This window comes from Columba livia, chromosome 2 (genome assembly GCF_036013475.1).
Source record: "Columba livia isolate bColLiv1 breed racing homer chromosome 2, bColLiv1.pat.W.v2, whole genome shotgun sequence".
Classification (NCBI taxonomy): domain Eukaryota; kingdom Metazoa; phylum Chordata; class Aves; order Columbiformes; family Columbidae; genus Columba; species Columba livia.
In genome coordinates, this window is record NC_088603.1 from 50,716,203 (window position 1) to 50,740,636 (window position 24,434).

The 24,434-nt window shown below is 42.6% G+C and overlaps 1 protein-coding gene across 1 annotated transcript in view; it reads right to left on the reverse strand.

Moving 5' to 3' along the window:
- The window catches only part of AOAH (acyloxyacyl hydrolase), an 83,471-nt gene extending 59,774 nt beyond the window's left edge, over positions 1–23,697 (reverse strand). Inside the window, exons 1-5 of the mRNA XM_065051843.1 lie at positions 23,550–23,697; positions 23,005–23,159; positions 8,427–8,522; positions 3,941–4,001; positions 2,747–2,846 (exon numbers count right to left, since the gene is read on the reverse strand). Coding sequence (XP_064907915.1) covers positions 2,747–2,846; positions 3,941–4,001; positions 8,427–8,522; positions 23,005–23,159; positions 23,550–23,674 — 537 coding nt within the window. The 5' untranslated portion in view covers positions 23,675–23,697. The remainder of the gene's footprint in view (positions 1–2,746; positions 2,847–3,940; positions 4,002–8,426; positions 8,523–23,004; positions 23,160–23,549) is intronic.
- Between the last annotated feature and the right edge of the window lie 737 nt (positions 23,698–24,434).

Genomic DNA, 24,434 nt, shown 5'->3' on the forward strand with positions numbered 1-24,434 from the left:
TGTTGATATTTGGCACCTTAAAGGCAATTAAAACCTGAACGTTACATTGCCTTTTGAGAGACAGTAATTCTATAATTATTTCACTCCCTTCACCACTACAAATATGATACCAATCCTGGGAAAATGGGCATCCAAAAATCTAAATGAAGAAATGAAGTACCTGAAAATCAATAGAGTTGAACAAAATAGTCATTAGTATTAAAGTCTTGTTCAAACACTTGGCAGGCGACTGAGCCAACATTTGCAGGATCATATAACTGAAGTGATCAATCAAATTACAAACCAAAGAAGCAAATGTGAGGTAAACTGCATTTTATGCATCTGCATCTCTGACTGTATATTTTTTTTCACCCATAATTCATCTTTACTCAATCTGACTTGTCACAGAGTTACTGTGGGCAATTTATCAACCACTTGAGCATGAACTCTAAGCACTGCTCTTCTCCTCCCATTTCCACCAGCCTCCTCACACTGTCTTGGGGCACCAGGTGTGCTAGAAAGGAAGGCATAGTCAGGGTAGTAAAATTGTTTTGTTGGTAGAGTTTCCTTATAATGGGTGAGAAAAAAATACACCTTGACAGAAAGGAATTTAACTACCTCTTGGAAGAGAGAGAGTTTACTTGAGACACTCACAGGGACAGTGTCCAGGCTACAAAAATGAGATTTTTAATTTTGTTTAAAAAAAAAAACCCAAACCAAAACAAAATCATCTGTTGTTTTCCTCAAAGAAAGTGCAGTCACTGGAGCTGTCACTGGAGGTGGAAGGAGTCAACAGCTTAGTCCCACACCTGCTCTGACAAATGGAAAGAGCTAACCAAAGATTTGACAGCAACCCCATGAGTGGCAGCCTGTCCCCTTTGGTTGACAGGTCAGGAGCTTCACCACAGGTCTTCTAATTTCTGCATGGGAGCCACCTCGGTTTAAACAGCCTTCCTGTCCAGTCTTGTTAGTCTAGCTTGCTGTGCAGCCACAGAGAGTCCATCCCTTTCTTTCAATGCAGTTGACTGTCTGCATCCTCTTTCACTCCAAAAGACAGCTTGCACATCTGCCACCAGCAGAAGTCAGGGTGCAGGGTGGTTTCTGCTTCTCTTTGTTCCCTCGCACAAGCAAGGAAGTCCACATAAAAATCTAACCCTCGTGCTGGCAGTGCAATGCATGTGCTACCACCATTGCTACAGCTCCTGCTGTCCCCCTGAGTGAGCTGCTACACTGGAAGCCGGGGGAGCCTCCCAGACCCTGCTGTACTCTCCCCTTTACCTCCAGGACTCCCAATTTAAAAAATTAAAATAAAATGAAATATAAAATAAAATAAAATAAAATAAAATAAAATAAAATAAAATAAAATAAAATAAAATAAAGGCCCCACAGCCAGCTGCTGTTAGAAGTGCAGGGGAGGAAAAAAATACGCAATTACCTGGTCAGAAGGTGCTAGAGACTCATGAGTGTTTGTGGGGTGAGTAAAGACCTGGCAATTATAAAGGGAGAGTTTGTAGTAGGGTGGCTCTGATTTACCTTGGGGAAGGACGGAAGGACCCATGAACTGTTTTATCAATTCAGATGCAGAATTTCTGAAGGAACCCATTTGATGAAGTTTGGACAATATCCTGATTGAGTCAAGTTAGTGGGGGCCCACTCTGCTGCCTGCACTCTTCTTTCACCCCTTCCTGTTTGCACACCCATCTATCTCTATGTTGGTATAGCATGGAGCATAGTAGTCACATGGGACACACCTGCTATAAAACAAATGTTACTGTCATTCTTGGAATGCAAGTATTTCTCCACGCCTTAATATTGCCAGAACTAAATCCATCTTGGGCATGAACCACAGCCCACCAAATCTCATAAAAAGGCTCTGACTGATTTAAGTGGCTGTTGGATGAGGACCCATGTAAAATATCTGGTGGAAGCCTTTAGAAATCAAACTTAGCTTTATCCATTCAGATGCAAGGAAAAATATTTCCAAAAACAGATGCCTAAGTGAATCACTTGCTTTTTGACACTGCCAAAACCTGACCATCACTCACAGGTTTTAGCGTGACTGGGGCTGCATGATGACTTAGAAAACAAAGAAAACAAACAAACAAACCCCACCACAACTAAAAAAATCCCAAAACAAACTGTATCTGTCTAGACACCTATGTATGTGTCTGTGTAGCAAAGGTCTAGGACATGCAATCAGGTTACCATGGTGCAGCAGGTAACTGTACATAACAAAAGTAGTGGTAACTAATTATGTTTCCAGCCTGTGGTGAAAGATTATGCATGTGAACTTAAACCTCTTGCATTGCAGACTAATCCAAGTCAAACAGCCCTGCATTTGCAGCATGTATCTAGAGCCTACACAGCCTGCCACAGCAAATCGGGCAATGTGGGGATAACTTATCATGCCATAGTAATGCTGTGGTGTAGATGAATCTCAGTATCTAGTTTGGAGTTACTGTACTGCTAAACAATAAAGTCTGGAGAAAGTGAGATTTTATTTTCTCTACTCTTCTTTGACCCCGACTGGTACAAGAGAATTTGGCTCAGTAATGTCCACTGTCTGACAACAATGCTGTTGGTGGCACACACAGCTAGCATGTTATGCACCTTTCAAATAGACTTTTTCTTAAAGTGTCCATGCTCAAAATTTTGAAGTTTATTTCCAAGACAATGCACATGTACTGGTAGCCTCTATACTGTTCAGCTCCATCTTAAAAGACCTTCCACGATCAGTAGTTTTGAGAAAAGTAGAAAACGAACTCACCTTGGGAGGAGGGTAGAGATGACAAAGTGGTTGGCCTGGATCCTGTTTACACAGCTTCAAGGAATGGCAGACCACATCGGCATTCATTTCCTTGTCTATGCTGAAGGAAATGGTGCATAAACAAAGACTATTATGTTCTTCTGGGTGCTTGAAGGAGAAGCTATTTCCATGGGAAGCTAAATCTCCCTAACGCCAAACAATAACCTCAGCTCCTTTCACTGTGGCCTGAAATTGCTCCTCAGTTCATTGTTGGGTCCTAACGATTTTCTGCCACGACACCCTATTCAGCATTTAAAATTGGATCCCAGGATGATGAAAAAGCACCATGCTTTATACACAGCACCTGAATCAAATATATTATGATTGTTCTAGTTTTTAATCAATCATAAGTCTGACAAAGATTGTAAAGGTTAAAGTTAATGCATATGCAATTTGACACATATGAATGTTCAGTCATTAACTCAAGAAAATAACCAGAAAACCTTCAAAGATCCTTAACCTTTAATCACCAAGCACAAGTGCTAGGATTGTTTCTTTCTTTTTGGGATACACCTCTGGGCTAATCAGGAATTAAATTAAAATGTCTGATTATAGAACTTCTTAGTCCTGTAAGCACTTTGCAGTCCCTTGACTAGTTTTAAAAATAAAAACCTTAGGGAGTAAGAAGGTCTAGCAAAAGCTCTGTTAATTAAACTAAGAACTTTCAAAGAGGAATAAAACGACCTACATTTTATTTTTTTAATCACTTACATTATTTAGTAGGCTTCCCCAAGAGTGTGTATCAAGGTTGGGGCTGAGAGAATGTAGGGACTGACAATTAGCTTGATTAAAGGTAGAAGGGAAAGCAAGAGCCAAGTATTACAGTAGCACGACTCTGTAGAACCTGTCTCACACACACGGTTATTCATATTCCACCCTCAGCCAAACGAGCTGAATTTCAAAAGGTAATTACATCAGGTGGGCCTGATCTGAGATTCAAATGGAGTATGAAAACGGTTACCAGTGGCAGCCTGTGTTTGTTCACTCAGGAACAGCTGTGCCAAATGCCAAACCAGCATCACTCCCAAGCATCTCTGCTTTAATGATAATGTGATTTTAAGAGCAAAACCCCTGTACTTCAATCCAACAGCACCTCTGTACATGTCAATAACAAGCTAAACAAGCAAAGACCTGAGAGGACGCAGCAATACTTACAGTTCAGCTATGTGTGGTCCGTAAAGTTCAGCAAGTACGTAACAGAATCCTTGCAGTTTTTCTAGAAAAAAAATTTTTTTAAGTAATTGAGCACAGTGAAACTGGCTTTATAACAGTCAAAATACACCAGGAGTTCGTTCATTAAGGTGAATGCTGATTTATCTTAGAGGAAGGTGTGTGAATCTATGACCTCAGTATAACACCAGAAAATGAGAAAGCCTGAATTTCTAACCTTGCCTAGAGCCCTTCTCTAGCTGTAGGCAAGCCACATGGTAAAGACTAAAAAGGGTAACTAGCATTTGTTGAATATTCTGAGTATGGCATAATGAAAAATCAAAAGAAATCATACATGCCACAGCATCTTCTAAGCAGTTTAAACAAACAGCTCAATACATTTGCAAGAAGAAAGAAAACAAATATATAAACTGAAGTGCAGAAAGTGATGTAGGGCTTGATGCTACTGCTAGAGCTGCCTTGGAGCTTCTGAGGGCTTTTGCGAGTTAAGAGAATACATTTTGTGTAGAGCAGGAGTTGCGCAGGAGTAATTACATTCAAACAAATATTTGACACTTTTCATTTGGCTTCCTTTCACAGACTGCAGCCGTGTGCCTTTTTTGGGATGCTGGCTCAGGTGGCTTTCTTTAATCCTGGTGAAGCATGCCTTCCAGAAGACAGCTCATCGGAGATTTCTTTCAGGTGCTGCTGTAAAAAATTGGTGCCCACACCTGAGCAAAGACACTTTCAAGAGAGTTTGCGGGTTTAAATACAGGTAGGGCATGATGGTAGCACTGGTCTCATAGATCCCATGAAGGAAAATTGACTATTTCTTGGCCTGAACAGACAAGAGCTGGTTAACCACTCACATATGCAGCAAAGGAGGTGTCAGGTCTTGTTTTGGCAGGGGTGGTGTTGTGAAAAGTCATGAAGAGGCAGGTTCATACAAGTGCAGTGCTGACAAACTTACAGCTGCTGAAATTCCTGAGACATGTCATTTTCTCTTGTACCTCCATTAACCAGACAGATAACTATTTGTACTTGGGGAAGAAAACATAGACCATCCTTGTCGTTCCCAAAGAAAAGCCTTAGAAAACCACAAAGCTGAATATTCAATTTCAACCGGCATCAGGCTCGACATGCCCAGGGCTGGGGGTCTGCTGCCTACAAGGTGGGCAGTTTTGCTCTGAGGAAGGTACAAAACCTTGCAGCACTGACTGCATCAGCAGGGATGGGTTGCTCTCGCTCCTGCAGCTGCTCTCGCACCAGGACTGCAAACACCCCGGCTGGCAATTTGCACCCAAGAAAGGAGGACTGGCATCAGAAAGGCATAGCAGAGAATGAAAAGATAATTTTCCCAACAGCCTCCTACTCATACAGTATTGCAGGTAGCTTCTGTAACTATGATAGCTGATTTTTCTTATCCGCTGCCAGGTGTTTTATTTCAATCAAGTTATTATCTTCATTTCTTTACCTCCTTCACCATATAACTCCTCTCTATTGGCTCTTTAGAAGCAATCTGCAAGTTAAAAATTGGCCTCCTGGCTAGAATTAGATTTTACTCTTGCTCACCTAAAAGGAAAGACATCACAGATATCAACAGCCCTGTGTTTGGTATCATCACTGACTAAAACGCCCTCTGACAAGCCTTGCCTGTGGGACACCTGGCTTCCTATAGCAGTCACAAGAGAAGGTGGCCGGCTTCCCCAACACTCCCCCCTGTGCATCATAGGCAATAGTCTCCTCATGAGTTTCCCAAATCAGCTAGTTTCCATAACAATTCTGGCCCTGGAGGAGCCAGCTGGCTGCTGTAGCCTATCCTGGTAGCAGCAAGGAGGGGAGGGTTTGACTGGCTGTCAAGCTCTGGGGAATTGATGTTGGGGGTCTGCTGGTCACACTGATTTCTACGCGCTGATTTCCTTATGCGTATAGGAAACTTGACGTGTAAGTATCCCATGGTGTAACAAATGATGGTTAGGAAAAAACACAGCCATAACATAAAATTATCGTCCTCTTGGAAGATACAGATGCCATTCAGGCTTCGGCTTCCAGCAAAACAGACCCAAGCCAGGCATGGTGTTTAGAGGACTTGCCCTCTGACCAGTCTGCATTCACCTCTTCACAAACCTCCGGTTCTGCTAACACACACAAGGAGAGGATTTTGCAGAGAGAAAGCTCTGTTAAGAAAAAGTTGCATAAGTCAGAAAGGATGAGAAGAGAGAAAGAGAAAAAAAGGACTAATAACTTTGAGTGCTCAGGAGCAAGAGAAGAGCTTAAATCAAACTAAATTCTGGAAAAATTAGAGAAAATTTAGAGTTTGTTTGCTTTTGTCCTGCTTCAGGTAAAAGAGATTCCCTAAACTGCCCTGTTCTTATGTGATAAAAATCCAGAAGGTTTTCCTCCGTAGTTTCACAGCCCTAGAAACACAAATTCTGGCTGAATCCCAGAGGATAAATATTTACAAGAAAGATGGTACTAATCATGTTGCCGTTTCCACTTCAGCACTAAGGTGTTTACACAGTGGTGGAGGACACAGAAGCAGAGCAGGACTAGAGACAATGCCAGAGGCAGATGGTCTCAGAGCACATTTTGGGTGTCAGATACCTCTGTTTCATCAAGCAGACAGCCAGTAGCCAGGTGAACATACATTCTTGCTAACAACATCTCTTACACAGTAAATACTGCCCATTGCCTCAGACCCGGCCTTTCTGGCTGCTCAAAAGCCTCCTTCACTCATGGTATTACTGTTCTTATTTTCACAGGTTTATTGGACGTGTTGCTGGAATCACACACATTGCAAATATTTACATATAAATAAGGATGTGATTGTGTTTTCTACACAGCCTATGGGATTGAGTGGGACTGACAGGTACTGAATTTTTCTCTCTCTTTTTCTCTAAATATTTTTTGTATTTGAACATCATGTAACTTTCCTGGAGGCTTGATCCAGCCTCAACTTGATTGTATCAAAATTATAGGAGACACTTAAACCACACAAGTTCTCATTCCCTTTTTGGCCCTAGGAAAAGCCCCATTGCCATTAATTTGTTGCTGTTACTCTTGCAATAAATTGTAGGCAAGTGTATAATAATGAAATTGTTCCTTCAGGTGAAATGGCATGGCCTGTTTTAGTAGGTTTGCTCCTTGTGAACATTCAAAGCTTTTCTACTGTTCCAAGCAGCAAGAAGCAGCTGTTGATTCCTCCCGGGCTGCAGCATTCACCTCCCAGGAGAGGATAAATCAGGTTACACTGTAGCTCCCACACAATCCGTAGGATTTTTCACTCCTTTCAAGTTCAGGGTCAGTTTTTTCTATTGAGTGTATCCATGCATCTCATAGAAGGTAACTGGATTATACAGATTAACTACAGGGATAATAGGATTTTATGTTTGTAAAGAATGGCAGCTGAAAAAAAATATCTTGACATGTCAGTGGAACAAGGTCCACTGAGTGAATCATGAACATAGAGCTAGCATGTCATATTTTAAAGAAGAAAATCGTATTTTAATACCAGGATCAGTTCTTCTGATTGTTACTTCATGGTTATGTGCCTGTAATTTAAAACACTGAGGATATGACTTATGGAATAGAAATCAGATAAGCATCATTCTATCAATGAATGAATCCCAGCAATTACCTCCCTGCCCCCTCCTGCATTGGGAAATCCTCTCTTGGAAAGGAGGGAATTAATATTCTACATGCATCTTCCATGAAACTAGGGTCTACAGAGCAAAATGGTTTCTCAGAGATACAATTTGTGATGTCTTATATAAATGACTTCTTAATGAAGAATCCTAAGCCATCTTTTTACATTCATAACGTTAAAAGATATAATGAATACGAGATCTAGTTACTTATATAGTTACAGGACTGGTCTGTGAGGCACAAAGCTCTTCTGGCGTTCATGCTGTTCTCTATTTAGGGATGTGCATTCGGACAGCTAAGCTCCTTTGTACAGATAAAATAAAGGGCTTTGAAATTTGTATCGTCAGTTACATTTCAATAGCTTTGCTGTGCAGACCAAATGCTCACATCTTACACCTGTCAATCTCAGCTCATTTTTGAGATTTTTACAATAGCAGCTCTCTATACCTGCTGAAAACATTTTCATCTTCACCATTGCTATAAAGACCCATATCAACAAGAAGGACAAATGGTTGGGCATACAGCGAATCTATTATTAGGCTGCTAACAAAGAGACAAAGTGGACAAGAAGAAAGGGAAGGGGTCTGCATGTGTTGTTGCTCACACACATGTGGGCTTAATACAACCCCATCCCCTCTAACTTTGGGACAAAATCCCAGCTCTGAAGCCAAGTGAGACACACCACTGACTTCCCTGCAGATAGCACCTTGCTGTCTTTCAGTTCTTTTCATTTAAGATGGTGCACAAGAAGTGTATAAAGCTTTTTCAAACTCCACGTGTGAATTTTTAATTAACAGAGAAATACAGCAGTACCAACATAACAGATGGCATATTATTTGGTACTTACCTGGTATGTAGTTGCACAGTCTCTCCATGGCTGCCTTTACTGTACTGTTGTGCCACTGTGCAAGCTGTTCAATTACAGACACCACAAGCACGCATCCTTCAAACAAACAAACAAACAAAAAGAGTGAATATAGTTATCTGTGAAGTGTGATGAAGCACTCCACGGCATCAAAGTATTTCAGGCATCATTGGGCATTTAATTTCTTGAGGTGTTCCATGGCAGACGAGTGTTCAAGGGGAAAAAAATACCTGTGATTTTCTGACTTTATTCAAAACCTGTAAGTTATCAGAACGAGGATGCTGATGCCAGAGGAGTGCACTGAACTGCCTGGCTTTTACAGCACTGGATGTTGCTCCTGGAAAAATGATTTTCCACCCTTTCAAGAATTAAGATTCAAGGAGCTGGGGGGACAAACACTGTTACAACTGCCTGCTTGGCCATCTGCTCTCTCATCATTTCTCACAACAAAAAAGGCACAGGTCTGTAATTGACAGGACTTCTATACCTCTCCACACAAGCCACACAGAGAGCTACTGAAACTGAAAAACAAATGGGTGTGACTGCCTGCAGGAGAGATGGCATGAAGCAAATGTGGCTTCCGTGGCTTCACTTCTTCACAGAGTTTCCTCCGAAGCCCCACGGTGCTTGGCATGCGCAGGGCTGATGGGCCCAGCTACGCATTTGCTAAAGCCATAATGTCTTCAGAGTTCATTCTGCTCTTCTGTTGTGGTTGGAAAGAAACCACTTCCTATGACCTACAAAGTGGTTATTTCTCATCGCTAAGTCTAATTGCTCCTTGGACTGGCTGTGGCTGAGACCCAAGAACTCATACGCTGTTGTAAAGTGTTTCTTGAGATGTGCAGTACTTTTTCTGGTATTTTGGGGATGAAGTAGGTTCAATGTGATCCCCACACAGCAATCATTCAAATCCACGTGATGACCACAAGTGATTCATTTCAATTCAATTTTAAATTGCTGTAGGCCAGGACCATGCTCTCTCTGTAGTGGCTTCACCATTTTATAAAGAAACCACATTTGGTGATGCAAAGTCTGACCAATATAGTCAGACCTGACAGTCAGAGTGAGGTCACTGCCTGGACTCAGAGCCTGTGTAACAGAGATGGGTATCCCAGGCAGCCAGGACACAAGGAGTCAGGATGCCAGTTTTCAGCAGCCTGAATAAAGATTTCTCTTTGAAATCCCTGTAGCTGAGCCCTGTTTCCTCCCTTCTGGAAGAAATCTCAGCTCTCAGGGCTTGCTCTGACACAGCCTGGAAGTGGAAGTGAGCTGCAGTATTTGGATGTAGCTGCAGACCCACTTTTTTCCAAAGCTCAAGAGCATTAATGTTTATGTTTTCAGACTGGCCCAACTCTTCAAAGTGAGCTTTTAAATTCCTTCCAAGTACTTCTGCCTATGTGCTATTAAATCAAAGTGCTGTTTTTCAACATAAATAACTTTGATGCTCCTATGGATCAAGTAGCAAGTCAAAGAGGAGGTAATACAATTGGAACTTGCTGTAAGACCAATATCTTTGAGTCTTCTATTACTTCTTCTAGCCCAAATACAGAAATCTAGTGGAAATTACAGTGAACTTGCCACCTCTTTTGCAGGGATAAAAGCCCACTTCTCCATACTTATTAAATAAAATGCTCTCTCAAAGTCCTCTGCAGAATGATTTATAAAGTTTGCTAAGAGCCATTACCTCCAGTCAGCCTAAAAGAACAGGAGAACAAATGGAGACAAATACAACCAAGAAAAACCCCTGAAGCAAGTCATTCCATCTTCCATCTCCCACCCCCCAAAATAGCCACAGGCTAGCCCAAGGAATTAACAGTTAATTAAAACACAAGAGCTCATAAAGAAAATAGTACAAGTAGAATAATAAAGACCCAAACTAAAACCAAAAGGTATATCCAAGCTGGAGGGTAAAGCGTGCTCAGGACTTGGGCTTGGAGAACAGCTCAGGGCTATCTGGCCCCTGTTAAACCACAAGCAGATGCCTTAGCACAGCCTTAAGCCATGCCATGCTCCAGGCGATCATAGAATTACAGAACAGTAAAGGCCATCTAGTCCAACCCCTCTGCAATGAGCAGGGACATCTTCAACTAAATAATGTCTAGTCTGAATCTCCCCTCTTTTAGTTTAGAAGCATTATCCTTTGTCCTATTGCAAGTGGCCCTGCTAAAAAGTCTGTCTCCATCTTCCTCATAGGCCCCTTTTAAGTACTGAAAGGCCACAATAAGGTCTCTCCAGAGCCTTCTGTTCACCAGGCACAATGTTTGTGCCTGTGCTGGGGACCAGTCCCCAGAGCACAGGTGGATGACAACACCCAGCTGAGGCAGGGCGGAGTTGAGATGTGTAAGAAACTTCAGTTGTTTAGGTGCAAGCCATGACCTGCGCTGGCCCCAGAGAAAGAAAACAGAACCTGGCTTATTTGCAAGGGTAGTGTGAGCACAGCCACAGTGGACCAACTCCATTGCTTAGGGCTGAGATGGCAGTGCATGTCCTTGAAACACACTGGAAACACACCTAAAAGGCATAGCATAACTTGGTTCTTACAAGGCCAAATTATTAACACACATGAGCAACCTACAGATAACCAACACTAGCCTTCTATGTCTGCTTTTTTCATGAGGATGGAGGCTCAGAAAAATTAAATTACCAAAATGTTGCCTTAACCACAAAACCACATACTGTTTCATTGTCTTCCTTTCTCCTCTTACCAAGGTCAGGCCCTCGTCTAACAATCTTGCTGTCTAGAAGTCTGAAAGACAAAAAGGAGTCCAAGCAGAAAGCAAGCAAAAAGCTAGTCCTTTGATATCTTCTAAAGGAGACAGCTTTTGTTGTTTTACCTCTCATTCTTTTGCACTAGGAGCTTGAGGAAGCTATGAATAAGGATTTGCCAAAGCTTAGCGAACATGGGTCCAGGAGTCTGTGAGGGGTGAAGATAAGGAGAGAAGGAAACTCGGAAGACACAGAGGTTAGCAATGTTAGCAGAGGAAAATGCTTCAGCGGGTAGAAGAACAGAACTGAGCAGAGGGGCAAATGGACAGCACAGATGGACCAGACGCCAATGCAGCTTGAGAAGTAGGATGACCTGACCAGACTGCGAAACTGCAAGCCTGGATGCAAACAAAGCAAGGGCAAAGCCCCCATTGTGAACACAAGCATGAGCCAAGACACAGGGTGACAAGAGAAAAATCAGAGGGATCTGGGATGTCATGTCCCTGAGGCTGTCACACCAGGGAGTTGACAGTGTCACCAGCTGCAGCAGAGAGAAATTACACTCATTTTGACTGTGCTGTGTAACTCAGCACCCCTGCACCTTCAACCAGGGCCTCCCAGCACGCTTTGCAGAGAGGAGATAGTTCTTGTCTCTTGGTCCCTGGCTGCCCTGCCCACCTCTTCCACCCGCCTCACTTGCTGAGCATCCCCGCTGAGTGGCATGGAAACAGGGGGCTCCAGCTGGGTCCAGCTTTCTAGAAGTCTATCTCCCATATCCAGCACACCCTCATCCTCTGCAGGCCAAAAGTGTGCCATGCATTGTCACAATGCAAACGCTGCCCACCTCCCCCCAGCACCCACACCACGACTTGTGCCTCCTGTGTGGTGGTGGGTCTGCTCCAGCCGCAAGCAGAAGTCAACACCTGCAGCATCTCTGCATCCTTGGGTGCCAAAATGCTGGCTCCAGTGCTGCAAGGAGATATTTTATTTCAGTGCAAATGCTGGCCCGATAAAAACATCCATGCAACAAGCTGACCCTCTCACAATGGGAGAGACCAGCCCATGACATCGCCAGAGGAAAGTTCTTTCCTTGTCTGCTGGGGAAGGTGTGGGCAGATGAGGAAAGAGCTTTCCTGTGGTTGCAGTGCTGCACAGCCCCGTTGCACTTCAGAGCACTGCTTTTGCGCTGAAATAGAGTTATTCATCCCAAGTGCAGGCTGAGCAGCCTGCCTAATGGTTCGTCTCAGGGTGAGGGTGCAAAGAGACTCCTCTCTCTCTGACTCAGATTTGTCCCCATGACTCTCATTTTCATCATCACAGTGAGGTCTTCTTTCCTCCAGTAGAGTCAGTGCAGAGAAAGGGGCTTAAGGACAACCAGCCTGATTGCTCAAAATTCAAAAAGTTAGGCCAAGGATAAAAATAGCCCTGGTGTTTCTATTTCCTCTGTTATACAAGACAACAGTCTCCATGGAATGTGTTTCTCTCTCATGTTTGTCAAGGTACCACAGAGAGGGGGAAAAAGAATAGCTATTTTTGATTTGGCTCTGCCAAATGGAAACAGAATTCTTAATCACAAACACAATCATGCAGGTAACCCTGCTCATGGAGCGGTCTCCCAGCAATTAAATGGAATTTTTTCATGTTGATTAAGTCAGTTAGACACTTTTATGTCTATTGAACCAGGCCTAAAGGGAGATTTGCTTCACATGAGAATTAATGGAGCCATCGCTGAGTTTGTGTAGTACTTAATGCAGTACCTTGGGCTACCAGATGTGATATGAATATAAATAACAATAATAATAGCCTGACTACTTGGGAAAACCCCACAGAGCTGAACTTCAAAATGTTTACTCTCCTAAACCAGTCCTTGCTATCACAGAGAGTATGCTTCTGGTCACACTATTATACCCTCTCTGACTCAGGTACCCACAGACCCCACCTTGGTTATTCAAATGCTCCCGCACAAATGCACTTATTCCAGATGAAACGCTATGCTTCACGGGGCAAGACAATAAAGAAAGTCTTGACTGATTTTCAAAGGGGTCTGCAGTTTTAGTTGGGGCATCCTCAGCCTCAGGTGCTGCAGCTGAAGTCCCTAGACCCAAATCTGGGGAGCCTTCCTGCCCTTCAGTGGGAAAGGAGCTCCCCAGGAATGTGTGTCACCAACACGTGTTACCAGCTGATCTGCTCTGTGGTTCCCCTGTCTACCTGAGATTTTATCAGGTGCTCTTGGTCCACCTCTCTTTACTTCTCATGGCCTGCTGGCAGCTCTTACTGCCCCACCATGGACCATGTCCATGGCAATGACTGCTTATGTTTGAGCCCTGCTGGCTTCAGAGCCTTTCATTTAGACTGATGTCATCAGGACCAGTTTTTGGGCTGAAGATTGTAAATTACTTAGGAAAAAGTCTGCATCCTGGGAGGAGAGGAGGAGGAATGTCTGAGAGGACTCACTGTAGTCCAGGCAGTCTAATACACCCACAATCCTTTTTTTTTTTTTAATAAAAATGTGCTCCTCCCAGTAATTCAGATTTATCTTTTAGGACAACCTATCTCCTGTGTTGGGCTACAGGCAAACCCTCAAGAGGTTAGTGTCTATAAATTAAAGTTAACTCAGACTGTCCTCACTCCTACTCCAAACCTGCCCTCTTTTTAATTGTATGTATCATCTTCTCTGGATTTAGTGACAGAAAAAGACTTCACTATTGGCTGCAGCATAAGAAGTCACTACCCTCTAATAAAGTCAACCGAAATCTCCCTGCACACCAAGTATCATCAGAAATGCTAACCAGTTATCCTAGTCTTTAATAGGTCTTAATTCTGCTGGCTAAAAATGGAAAATAATTAGCTAGCTGAAAAGGACAGGGGGAACTCAGCTGTCTTTGGCTGTAGAAATCTCACTGCTTCAATTACTTATGATGTGTATGAGAATTTAAGCTTTGTAATAGTCTGGTATCAGTAGAAAAGCACTTCCAGATCTGGACAGTCATTAGCAACTATTGCTTCCTTTTAATTTAGTAGATATTTACGTGCTATTTGTTTCTCTTCTCGAGCTGGGCACATATAAGGCAATGTAGATAGGCTTCATAATTAAAGGTCAAAAAAAGCTCTATATTTTTTATAGTTGCACATCATTTCTTCAGAAATAAGTTTCAAGAAATTGACTCTGTTTTCGCACTTCAATAACAGGTTTCAGTGCCTTGACAGGCTGAAGGATGCTTTCTCTGGAAGAAATTCATTGGTATTTTAATACCTACCAGCCTTTAGAAACTAGACTCTGGTATTAATAAAATGCCTGTCTCTTTTCATGATAGTTTGTCCCATCTGCTATTAATTTCTGAAGAGATAAGAGAAAACCATAACCATTTTGCTCAGCAGCAGTAATCTGAAAACTCATACGTCAGGAAGTACTTCTCTTCATGAATTTGAAAATAGTGTGTAATAATAAAATGACATTTCCAATAAGCTCAGGGAAAAAAAATCATACTCCAATAAAAAATCAGAGCTAGAGAAATTCATTTCTTCACTGTGAAGCCTCTGGCAGTTTGAGCAGACTATTTAACTTAATCCACTTCTGCCGCACACGTTTGAAAGCCTCTATAATTAGAATTATACCCAGGGATGTCAAGAAGTGTCTGGATACTGAAAGATGCCTCTCTAAGTTTCAGATTTGTAGATATATTTGTCTGAGTAAAACTCTGTTAAATGGGATTTCTGGCACCTGGCACATCCTTCTTTGCCATCCTTTGCTCACATTCCTGGGTGCTGGAGATATCTCTTGCCCCTCCAACCATATCACTGTTCCCCAGCCATAAATTCAACATACCCCCTGGAGCACAAGGAGGAAATAAGCCCAAGAAAGTGGCCCTGGACACAAATAGCTCCCTACAAACCCTGCCAGCCAGGCTGTGGTCACCCTGCTCGCTCCTGGTGGAGCAGGAGTCGGAGCCTCTCTTGGCAAAGAGGCAAAACTCTGCCTCAAATATCTGTCTGCAGCACCAAGACCCCGTGTAAGTTAACCTATCTATCACATTGCTGGTTTTATACAGAAGATGAAGGTGTTCCCAAAACATAATCTTTGATTCTTCCTTTTAGAGGTGATCATAGGCTCAAATGCAGTTCTTAAAGCCTGAGGATGAGGAGTCCCCAGAACCTGTCTGCAAAAGATGATACTGCTACTTCTCATGCAGATGCTGTTGATCTGGTGTAAAAACAACTCCTTTCTAATGCATCTAATCCAGTTCCAGTTCAACACAGAACAAGAAATTCCTGTTTGAAATAAGAGTGTTCACATGGGGATCCTCTGAGATGGATACATGCACATGGGTGTTCTAGGTACAGGCAGACCATGGAAATGCAAAGTTATGATACAGGAATGTTTTCTTTTTCACTATGCATTCCTTTCCTAATACTTCTCAATACTCACTTTGCCATCTTTTGCTGCTTCTCAGAACTGAGCTGATACTTTCGAAGAACAGTCCTCTATAACATCAAGATTTCATTCCAGTGTGGAAATATAAAGGTCAAAAGACATACCTGTACATGCAAACTTAGGATAGTTATTTTCCCATATACAGGCAGAGGATTTGTTGCTTTGAAAGGTAATTTAGAAAAGGAACTGAGTGTAAAAGTCTTTTAATTCAGACTTTGCTCCCTATTCCATTTACAGTGTTAATGTATTTCACAGAGATACAGAAGTGATGGAATATAATTATAGGTATCCATATTCAAATCTGTTGGCATATGCCAGACCTTTTCCCCCTAAATTTGCTAAGTGTCATAAAAGATCTTGGAAATGCTAAATAGTACTCTATAACCAAACCTGTCACTGGGCATAAAATTACATATAGTATGCCGGCTAAAGACATTTAAAAAATATTAATATCAATATGGCAGTATTTTGAGTGCATTGTAGCTCTGTAACAAAACCAGCAAACCCTAGAATATCAATTGTGATTTCTGTTGCTCGTGCAATAGCAGTGAGCCACTTCAGACCCCTAACTTCAGAGCTCTATGTATTCGTTATTGTTTCCTTAAGACACCCAAAGAGGACTGTGATACAGTTATGCCAGTACAGAAAATGCAGTTTCTGTCTAGTAGAAGACTCTGGTATCCATACCTGCCAGCCAAATGTATCCCTAGTGATTCCTACATTACACTTTAAAGAACCTTATTTAACAAAATCTATAACTCCAAGCATTTCCGATGGAAATGCTTTCTGCACTAATTAAGAGGGGAGAAAAAGTGTATGTATGTGTGCCACTAACATATTTTTCTTTTACAAATCAGAAAAGTGTATTAAAAATTTACTGAAGGCTGCATGGTTGCAGGGGTAGCTAATTAACTGGATATATTCATCCTTGTCACAATGGTTTGACCATTTTAAGATTCTGAATGCACAAACTTTGTTTCGGATATACAGTTCCTAAAACTGCTTAAAGTGATTGCTTAAACATAAGCAGAAGTTCTGTACAGGGCTAACATATGAACAAGTGTGGGAAGCACACACGTTGTGGCAATCAGCAGCCAACCAGACCATTAATACTAAATAAATAAGATTATAAAAAGAAACTTATACCAAAGGCAAGCACCAGTAAAGAAAAACATACGAGACTACCCATGTTTACCAATGAGCAAAGAAATATATATGACTGTGTACTTACATACACATACATGTATATATGTCGGTATGCTAAGCACATCTTTTTATTGTGATACATTTGCATTTTACAGACATAAACTTTCAATAAGACTTGGTGTGATTTTGAAAATTAAATTTTTACCATCAGTTGCTGAAAAATGTGAATCCCTGTAGAAAACATTCTTATTTTAATAGCTTCTTTATTATCGCTACAGTACTGCTCAAATGCCTGTGTTTCTTTTATCCGAAGTATAATCATATGAAAAAATTTTATGGTCAGATTTGATATTTATTACTGATCATCAGGCCAAATTTTGCCACTGAGTAAAATGAGCAATGTTGATGGAGTGAACAGAGCTGCTGTGGCTTGGCACTGGTTTATCTGGACTCAAAGTCGATTCCCAGCCTTTTAGAGCAAAATACATTGTAGTGCTACATTGATATTGGGCATGGCCTTTTTACAGAACTCACTGAGCTGTAAATTATACGTTCTGTCATGGTGCCTCCCCAGACAATATGTGTACAGCTACTTTGTCTGAGCGCAGTTATTAAAAGCCTCCAAGTCCATTTGGCGTGTTCCATTGTGTTGAGGTTATTGGGAACTCCAAATGCCACCGGTCCTGCTGCTGCACCACAGGGCATATTTCATCCCTGCACTCACGCACAGCTTGACGGAGGCAAACTGTTGGGGACATTGACTATCACACAAATCAACACAGGTAGAAGCTGGTGTTTTACACTGCTGGGAAGCTTGGAAACATCCATTCTTTAATGTAATCAACGCTAAAAATACATTTCAAAAACATGCTTCTTCATACGCCAGGAATTATATGCTAGTGGGTTAAGGGAAGAGGTGACCTGCAAAGTTTGCTGAGAATGGCATTATATCGAGTATAAAGACAGGGAAATTTGCTTCCCTGGCTGCTGACTCGCAGGATCTCTGCTTGCGAGCAAAGAGGATGGAAAGCTCTGCTGTCTGACTCTATTGAGCACTCCCTGACTAATCCCCTCCTTCCAGTAAGGGCAGCCAAAGTTAATCGCCTAAGGAGCAGGGCAGCCTGCTGTGGGGGAGAAAATAAATAAACCTTGCTATTTGTAAATGGTTCTTGTGGTCACCGCACAGAAACCCCGAAAAGCCAGCCTAGCAGAAGTCATCTCACACAAGCCTCTGCCCTAGTAGCTGATCTATGGCACATATGTCATTCCAAAGGGACAGGGCAGACACAAATCTCTTAAGATCTCTAATGAGGTCTTCCACAGCCTTCTCAGGAACTAGTGACAGGGCTCACTTATCACTGCGTTTAGAAAATTTTCTGCCTAACCTGAATGTCCCTACTGGTATCCATTTCTGTTATTTCTTGCCATAGCTGTTATGAACCTGGAGAACAGATCACCCCTTTAATGTTTTAGAGGACAGATATTGTGTTTTTTCTCAAGTTTTTCTTCTCTAGACTTAATAATTCTAATTTATTCAGTCTTTCTTTACAGTTCATGTTTGTTTTTCTCCAAAACCTCTTGTCACTCTCCTGTTGACACATCTTGCTGTACACAGCGTGTGCATTCTTTGTGACAGCATGCCATCATTGTGCCACTAAGCCCAGATGATCTTCCCTAGGGATGCTACCCTGCTGGTTGTTCCTCATCTGCTACGTGTGTCATTGCTTCTGTTGAAGTGCCTTCAACATACCCATATTAAAATGATCTTTTGGGGGGGCAAGTGCTCCAAGTTTTCAAGATTGTTATGAATTTAATCCTGCCCTCCATTGCAAACCTTTTCAGCTTTAAATGAGGTGCTAATTTAATAGCACACTATTTCATTATCCTGGCTAATGAATATATTGAATGATACTATGTTCAAAACAGAGGTCCAAGAAAGACCTCATTTTGTACATCCTTCCATTTAGGGAGTGAGTCACTCGTAATTACTCTCTCAACAAGGCCACCCATCAGTTTTGTCCTGCCCTGTAGAAGCTTAATCAATGTCACATATCTCTCAGCCATTAGATTAGTGCTTAGGCGGTGCCAAAATCCCTGCTAAAGTCCAGCTGTAATATCTACTACTCCTTCTGTGCTTACATGCCATTATCACACCAGAAAAGAAAATTAGATTGATCTGACATTGTTTCTCCTTGATAAATCCAGTGAGGATCTTACTCATATTTACTTCTGAAAGGCGCTTTTACAAAGTTTTATTAACTATTGCAGGATTTTTCTAGGAACTGATGTTCAACTGACTGATCTACAATTCCTCAAATTTCTTTTCAGCACCACGTTGAAGAGAGATGAACACAGCAGTTCCCTCCCATTTTTCAGTATCTCCCCCGCTTTCTGTGTCCTCCAGAGCAGTTTCTGCCTTTCCTGAGCTTGCTTCACATCCTTCTGAATGAATTCACTTTTGCTAACGAACAGGATAATTTGCAAAGACCCTTTAAGGGCTTTGTTGTAATTCAGGGTGGTGAGAGGTGTGGAATAAAACCTTTAAAAATTAATCAGAAGTAGTAGAAAATTAAAGAACATGATCTTAGGTATGATGAAACATTAACACCAGTGTGAACAGTTCACAGTGTTACTGTACTGTCTTTGTGAATTTTAACTTAAGTAAAACTTTACTTGCCCTGTGAAATAGGCAGTACTTTTTTCATTTAACAGGTGGGGAAATCAAAGACCTGAGTATCTAAAGGGCTCTTTCAAACTTGTTTTTTGAGAGAAAAATACACAACATCTTGTTGTCAGGATGTCCAACTGAAATTCTGAGGTTGTACCCAGCAAAAGGGTTTCCAGGTCTTGCCCTGAATAAATCCCTTGAGCCATACTGCCAGTCAGTAACAAACCCAGAAATAAAAACCAGACCTAGCATCCAGCTTCAAAAACAGTGCACAGAGCAAAAAAACCACCATCTTTACATGAGGAGAAACAGCTTCATGGGCCTTTGCATAGTGGAAAACTTATTAAAACCCTTTTGTCTACCATAAGGAAAAAGCAGAAGAATATATTACACACCAATCGTGCAAGAGGCCCAGAGGAAGTACCTGAGCTGATTTCATGTTATGCAAAAGGCTGGCATTCTTTCCAGCCTGGGAGGCAAGAAACACTGACGGAAAAAAGAGACTGTCAGATATTGGGAATTTTTTTTCTAGTTACAGGTCCAAAGAAAGACCACGTATCTATTTAAGAGCAGGTTGGAGATGGTTAGGAACTGCTTTGGTATACTACATCTGATCTTATGGCCAGGAAGATCATCATCAGGTCCTTTGCCTCTCTTTTCCGTAATTCTAAAGGGCAGTAGTATTGAAGCCCTTTTCAAGTGGGAACACTTTCCGAATGCTTTACTTTTACATCCAGTCAGTTATGAAAAGATTTTCCCTGAATGAAGCAGCCAAATCTTTCAAGAAAATGCAGCAAAAATGATGTGACTTTTTCTGTAGTTACTGAGGCTGACTAAAACTTTTCTCCAGATGTTTTCTAACACAAGTTTGCTGTAAAAATGTCACCTTCTTATTTAGACAAGTAAAAATTTGAAAGCAGAAATGTTTTGGTCAACCTCCCCCTATGTCATCTGAATTGTTTAGCTTGCTGTGGCACCTCCCTGGACACATACCCTCCTCTCTTCCAGCCTTATTCAGTATCAGCATATAGGTGCTTCCCAGAATACATTTCCTAGGATGTGCTAAGGGCAGGAAAATCCCTTGAAGCATCCAGATGTTTTCCCAGTGTTACCAGAGTATACCGGGGGAGATGCAGACAACCCAGGGAGCACTGTTAGCAAGGGCAACAGAAGGTGGCATCAAACAAGTTGTATCGCATTCAACAGAGCTGCCAGAGTTGCATTTTGCTCTCCTGTCATATCATTTCTACATTTTTCTTTAATAAGTGTGATACTTTCAGTGGAAAGGCTTAATGGAAAACATTTTCTTGGGTTTGTTACTGAAAGAGCATCCATTTTCTGACTGGTTTGGCTACTAACATAGCAATCTCGATCATGCAGGTGGTACACACACAGAAGTGATCAGAAATGATTATCCCATGTGCAGACACCTCATTTCCCTCAGAAAAAGAGAGGCAAATAACTTTGAAAGATTACACATTTGACCACGCATTTAACTTGCATTGAAAAGTCAATTTCTTCAATAAAATCTCCTACATACTTGGCATTTTTCATGTTAAAAATGCTATCTTGATCTATAAGGGCAAGAAGACATGGAAAAAGTTTTTGGGGCTCTCTCCCAATGCCTTCCCAGATGGCAAACTGAGCTAGCAGGGTCTGGGGTTGAGCTGTTGAAAGGAAATCACAAGCTTCCTCCCACAGCTGAAGTTTAATCTCAGCTTAATTTCTGCTCCAAAAAGGGCTGGTCACTGAATCAGCCACAAGAACTGACATTATCCCTGCTCCATGCCACAGCAGGTGTAACCCACAGCTCCTCCCTTTCCCACTTGTGAAAAGGAAGAGATGTGGATGGCTTGTCAGTGTTTTCAAGGGTTACTTGAGAGAGCAGATGATCATTGAAAGCCAGAGGTGGCCTTCTAGGCTTGCAGGCAGCAGCCCTCCTTGCTAGGCCTGGCCTGTGTGGTTTAATGCCCTGTGTGCTTCATTTTTAGGTTGTGGTTTACAGAAGTGTAGATGGTCTGTTTTGGTCCCAAGTCAAGCTCATGTGGAGGCTTTTAGGTGAAGGGACACCTCAGAGAGAGTAACTGGTATGGAAGGCAGGTTTTTTGTGGTCTACCCACTGACCAAACATGCTGGGGAGATGCTCAGTGGTCCCAGCAAAAAGGCTGGTGCACAATTTATCTTGTGCAAGGCAAATTCAATCCAATGTACAGTCACTTTAGGAATTTAGAGCCTTGCTGGGACAATCGGATGCTCATACCTGACATTTAAAAAACAGCAGCGTAAAAATCATATGGGTGAGCATGCTCACCGCCTTTCCTGTGACATTGAAATGGTAGCTGCCTAAAGATCTCACCATTAAAAGCCACCACTTCCCTCTTGCTCTGGCAGCTGCTGGGTCACTGCTTATGTGGCTGTCAGCCCAAACAAGGTCAGCCTCTGACAGCCATTTCTGCTTTTCACAACTTGCTCTCATTTTCTGGCTGGTGGCTGAACCCCAGCAGGGGCTCCGCAAGCCTCACCGACCTGACTTCACCCCGCTTTCAGTTCACCCTGCCTCACCATCCCCAAAATCTGCAGGGGCACTGCAGACAGCTCAGAAGTAAGGCAAAAAGCTGTTTTTATCAAGTGTAGGATTATTATTTCTAATTGTGCTCCTTGAACCACAGAGAAAATAATTTGGGGCTGAAAGGAAATATTTCCTTCTGAAGGATGAAGAACTGTGACAGGATTTATGTTTACAGCACAAAAGCTAAAAGAAAAGAAAATAAAATGTTTGATCACAATGCATGAGTCATATCCATCGTTTAAAACTTGCTCACATATAAAATATAAGCTACCACATCTCCTTAGGTATACAGTTTCCCACCAAGGGCATTTCTGGTGCAGAAATACCCACAGTTCATGTTGACTTTGGCATTATTGGTCTTGCTTTGGGAATCACTTAAACAGCTGAGGCTATAGGATACCCCCAGCTATAACTGCTGTGGAGATCGCCACAGTCACCAAGTGACATGAGAGAAGAGGTTGCCAAAACATGCCCGCCCCACTTTAGTACATGTCATGCAGATGCATGTGCTCATGAAACAGAAAGGAAATGTGAGGAAACAGACCTTGCAACTTGGCTACCCGGAGATGGCCATCCAGACCACAAAGCTCTCTGGCCTGCATATGGACCAACAATTCTTAAGAATTGTTTCCTAGGCAATGAAATCAATGAGGAGACCCTGGGCAAGTCTGAGGGAAACCTTTGCCGTCCTGCAGTTAAGCAAAAAGCATCATGAACCCTAACAAATACCAGGACCCCACAACAACTTGTTTCCAGACCTGCAGATGTTAAAGCCAGCTTTTCAGATGCCGTTCCCCACAGAGTAAAAACACGAACTTTGGGAGGCAGCCACTCAAAAACAAAATCATAAAATAATTCCAGACACCTTGCTGGCCTTGCAAAATCTTTGGTGGTTATTTCAACAAAGACTGTGAGTATTTTGTAGTATAGCTGTTGAAATAGATAAAGAAGTGATTTACGATGTGCAGAGGAATTCTCAGCTCACTGGTGAAGTAACAAATGAACTAGTCCAGCAGGCAAACAAAACCTGAATACATACCAACACAGGTGTGTCCTTTGTACAGCCCAGAGGGGAGCGAAGGGGCTGGTGGGTCATTTCCATGGGGGAGAGGTGAGGAAGAGGCAGCCTTTAGCAGAAGCGTGAGCCAGAGGATGCAGAATAAATTAAGGAATATTTGCCTTGACCCCCTCATCCTAAGGAAGGAAAAAAAGGAAGAAATCAGGTGGGAAGGGTACACATGGACCTGTATTCCCTGAATGCTCAGGGAATCCTGCATCCTTCTCTCATGAGCAGCTTGCTGTGAAAGGAGGCTCAGCGCCCATGTTGCTAAACGTAATGCAGGGGCTGCTTCCTGGAGGAAGGACACCCACATCTGCCCTCTCATGGGGTGCACGGAGGATCTCGCACCCACACATAACAGGTGCTCTCCTGGCTCCTGCCTTCTGCACACCCCTCAGCCCCTCTCAGTCCATTTGGGAGGGCACCCACCACATCCCAGCGAGACCCATAGATGTGGGCACCCCAGGTCATTCCCCACACCCTCCTCCCACGCCCCCGCTGCCCCGTTTGCGGCTCTTCCCAACCTGCTGGCCTGGGAGGACCAAAGGGGTTGGATGAACAGCTCTGGCTCAGCGCTGCTGCGTCTCCTGCCGTAGCGGCAGATGACTAACGACCTTAAACCACAGTAGTTGCTGGAGCCACTCAGCATTAATAACGTAAGACACTCCCCTGAACAACTAGTGTTGCAAAAAGAAAAAAAAAAAACCACAACACAACTCCAGAAACCCTTCCCCCTTGCTGCCTCTCCTCTGTCCTCCTCCGCAGACAAAAAAATATATATCTATATCTCCGTCTGCTTCTGTAAGATTTTTCGAGCAGCATTTTCATTTGAGAGGACCAGGCACGAAAAATAAAAGCAAGATGCTGCTGGGGCTGAAGTCACAAAGTGGTGAGAGGGACAGGGCTCCCACACCAGGGTTTTGTCAGGGCTTTGTTTTTGCTGGGGTCAAGCCACGGGAACAGGAGGCAGCTGTGGGGGCTGAACCACTCTTCACATCAGCTTCGAGTGCACTTGTTTGCAGGTCCCAGCTGCCTGCAAGGCTTGAAAAATCCTGAGCTTTTCCTGCTTTGGCAGTCACAACAACTAAAGGTTTCCCTGTCTCTCTTTTTTTTTTTTTTTAAATCCTCCAGATAAGGCAGAAACCAGTTGTTCCCCAGTCTGAAGCAAAAGCAGTGAGTAAAATGTGTTTAAATGACATTGCTTCAGAGGTAGAGCAAGTCCAAACAGCTCAATCCCTGTGCATGTAAGGTTGGCTCTATGAGTACAATGTAGGACTGAGGCACTGGAAGGCCAAAGCTATATCCCACCTCTGCCTCTGCCTTTTTGTATAATCCTGGGCAAGTCTCTTACCTCCCCAGCTGGCTGTGGGTATTCATCTTTCCCTTCCACTCCTTGCCTGGCTCTTTCA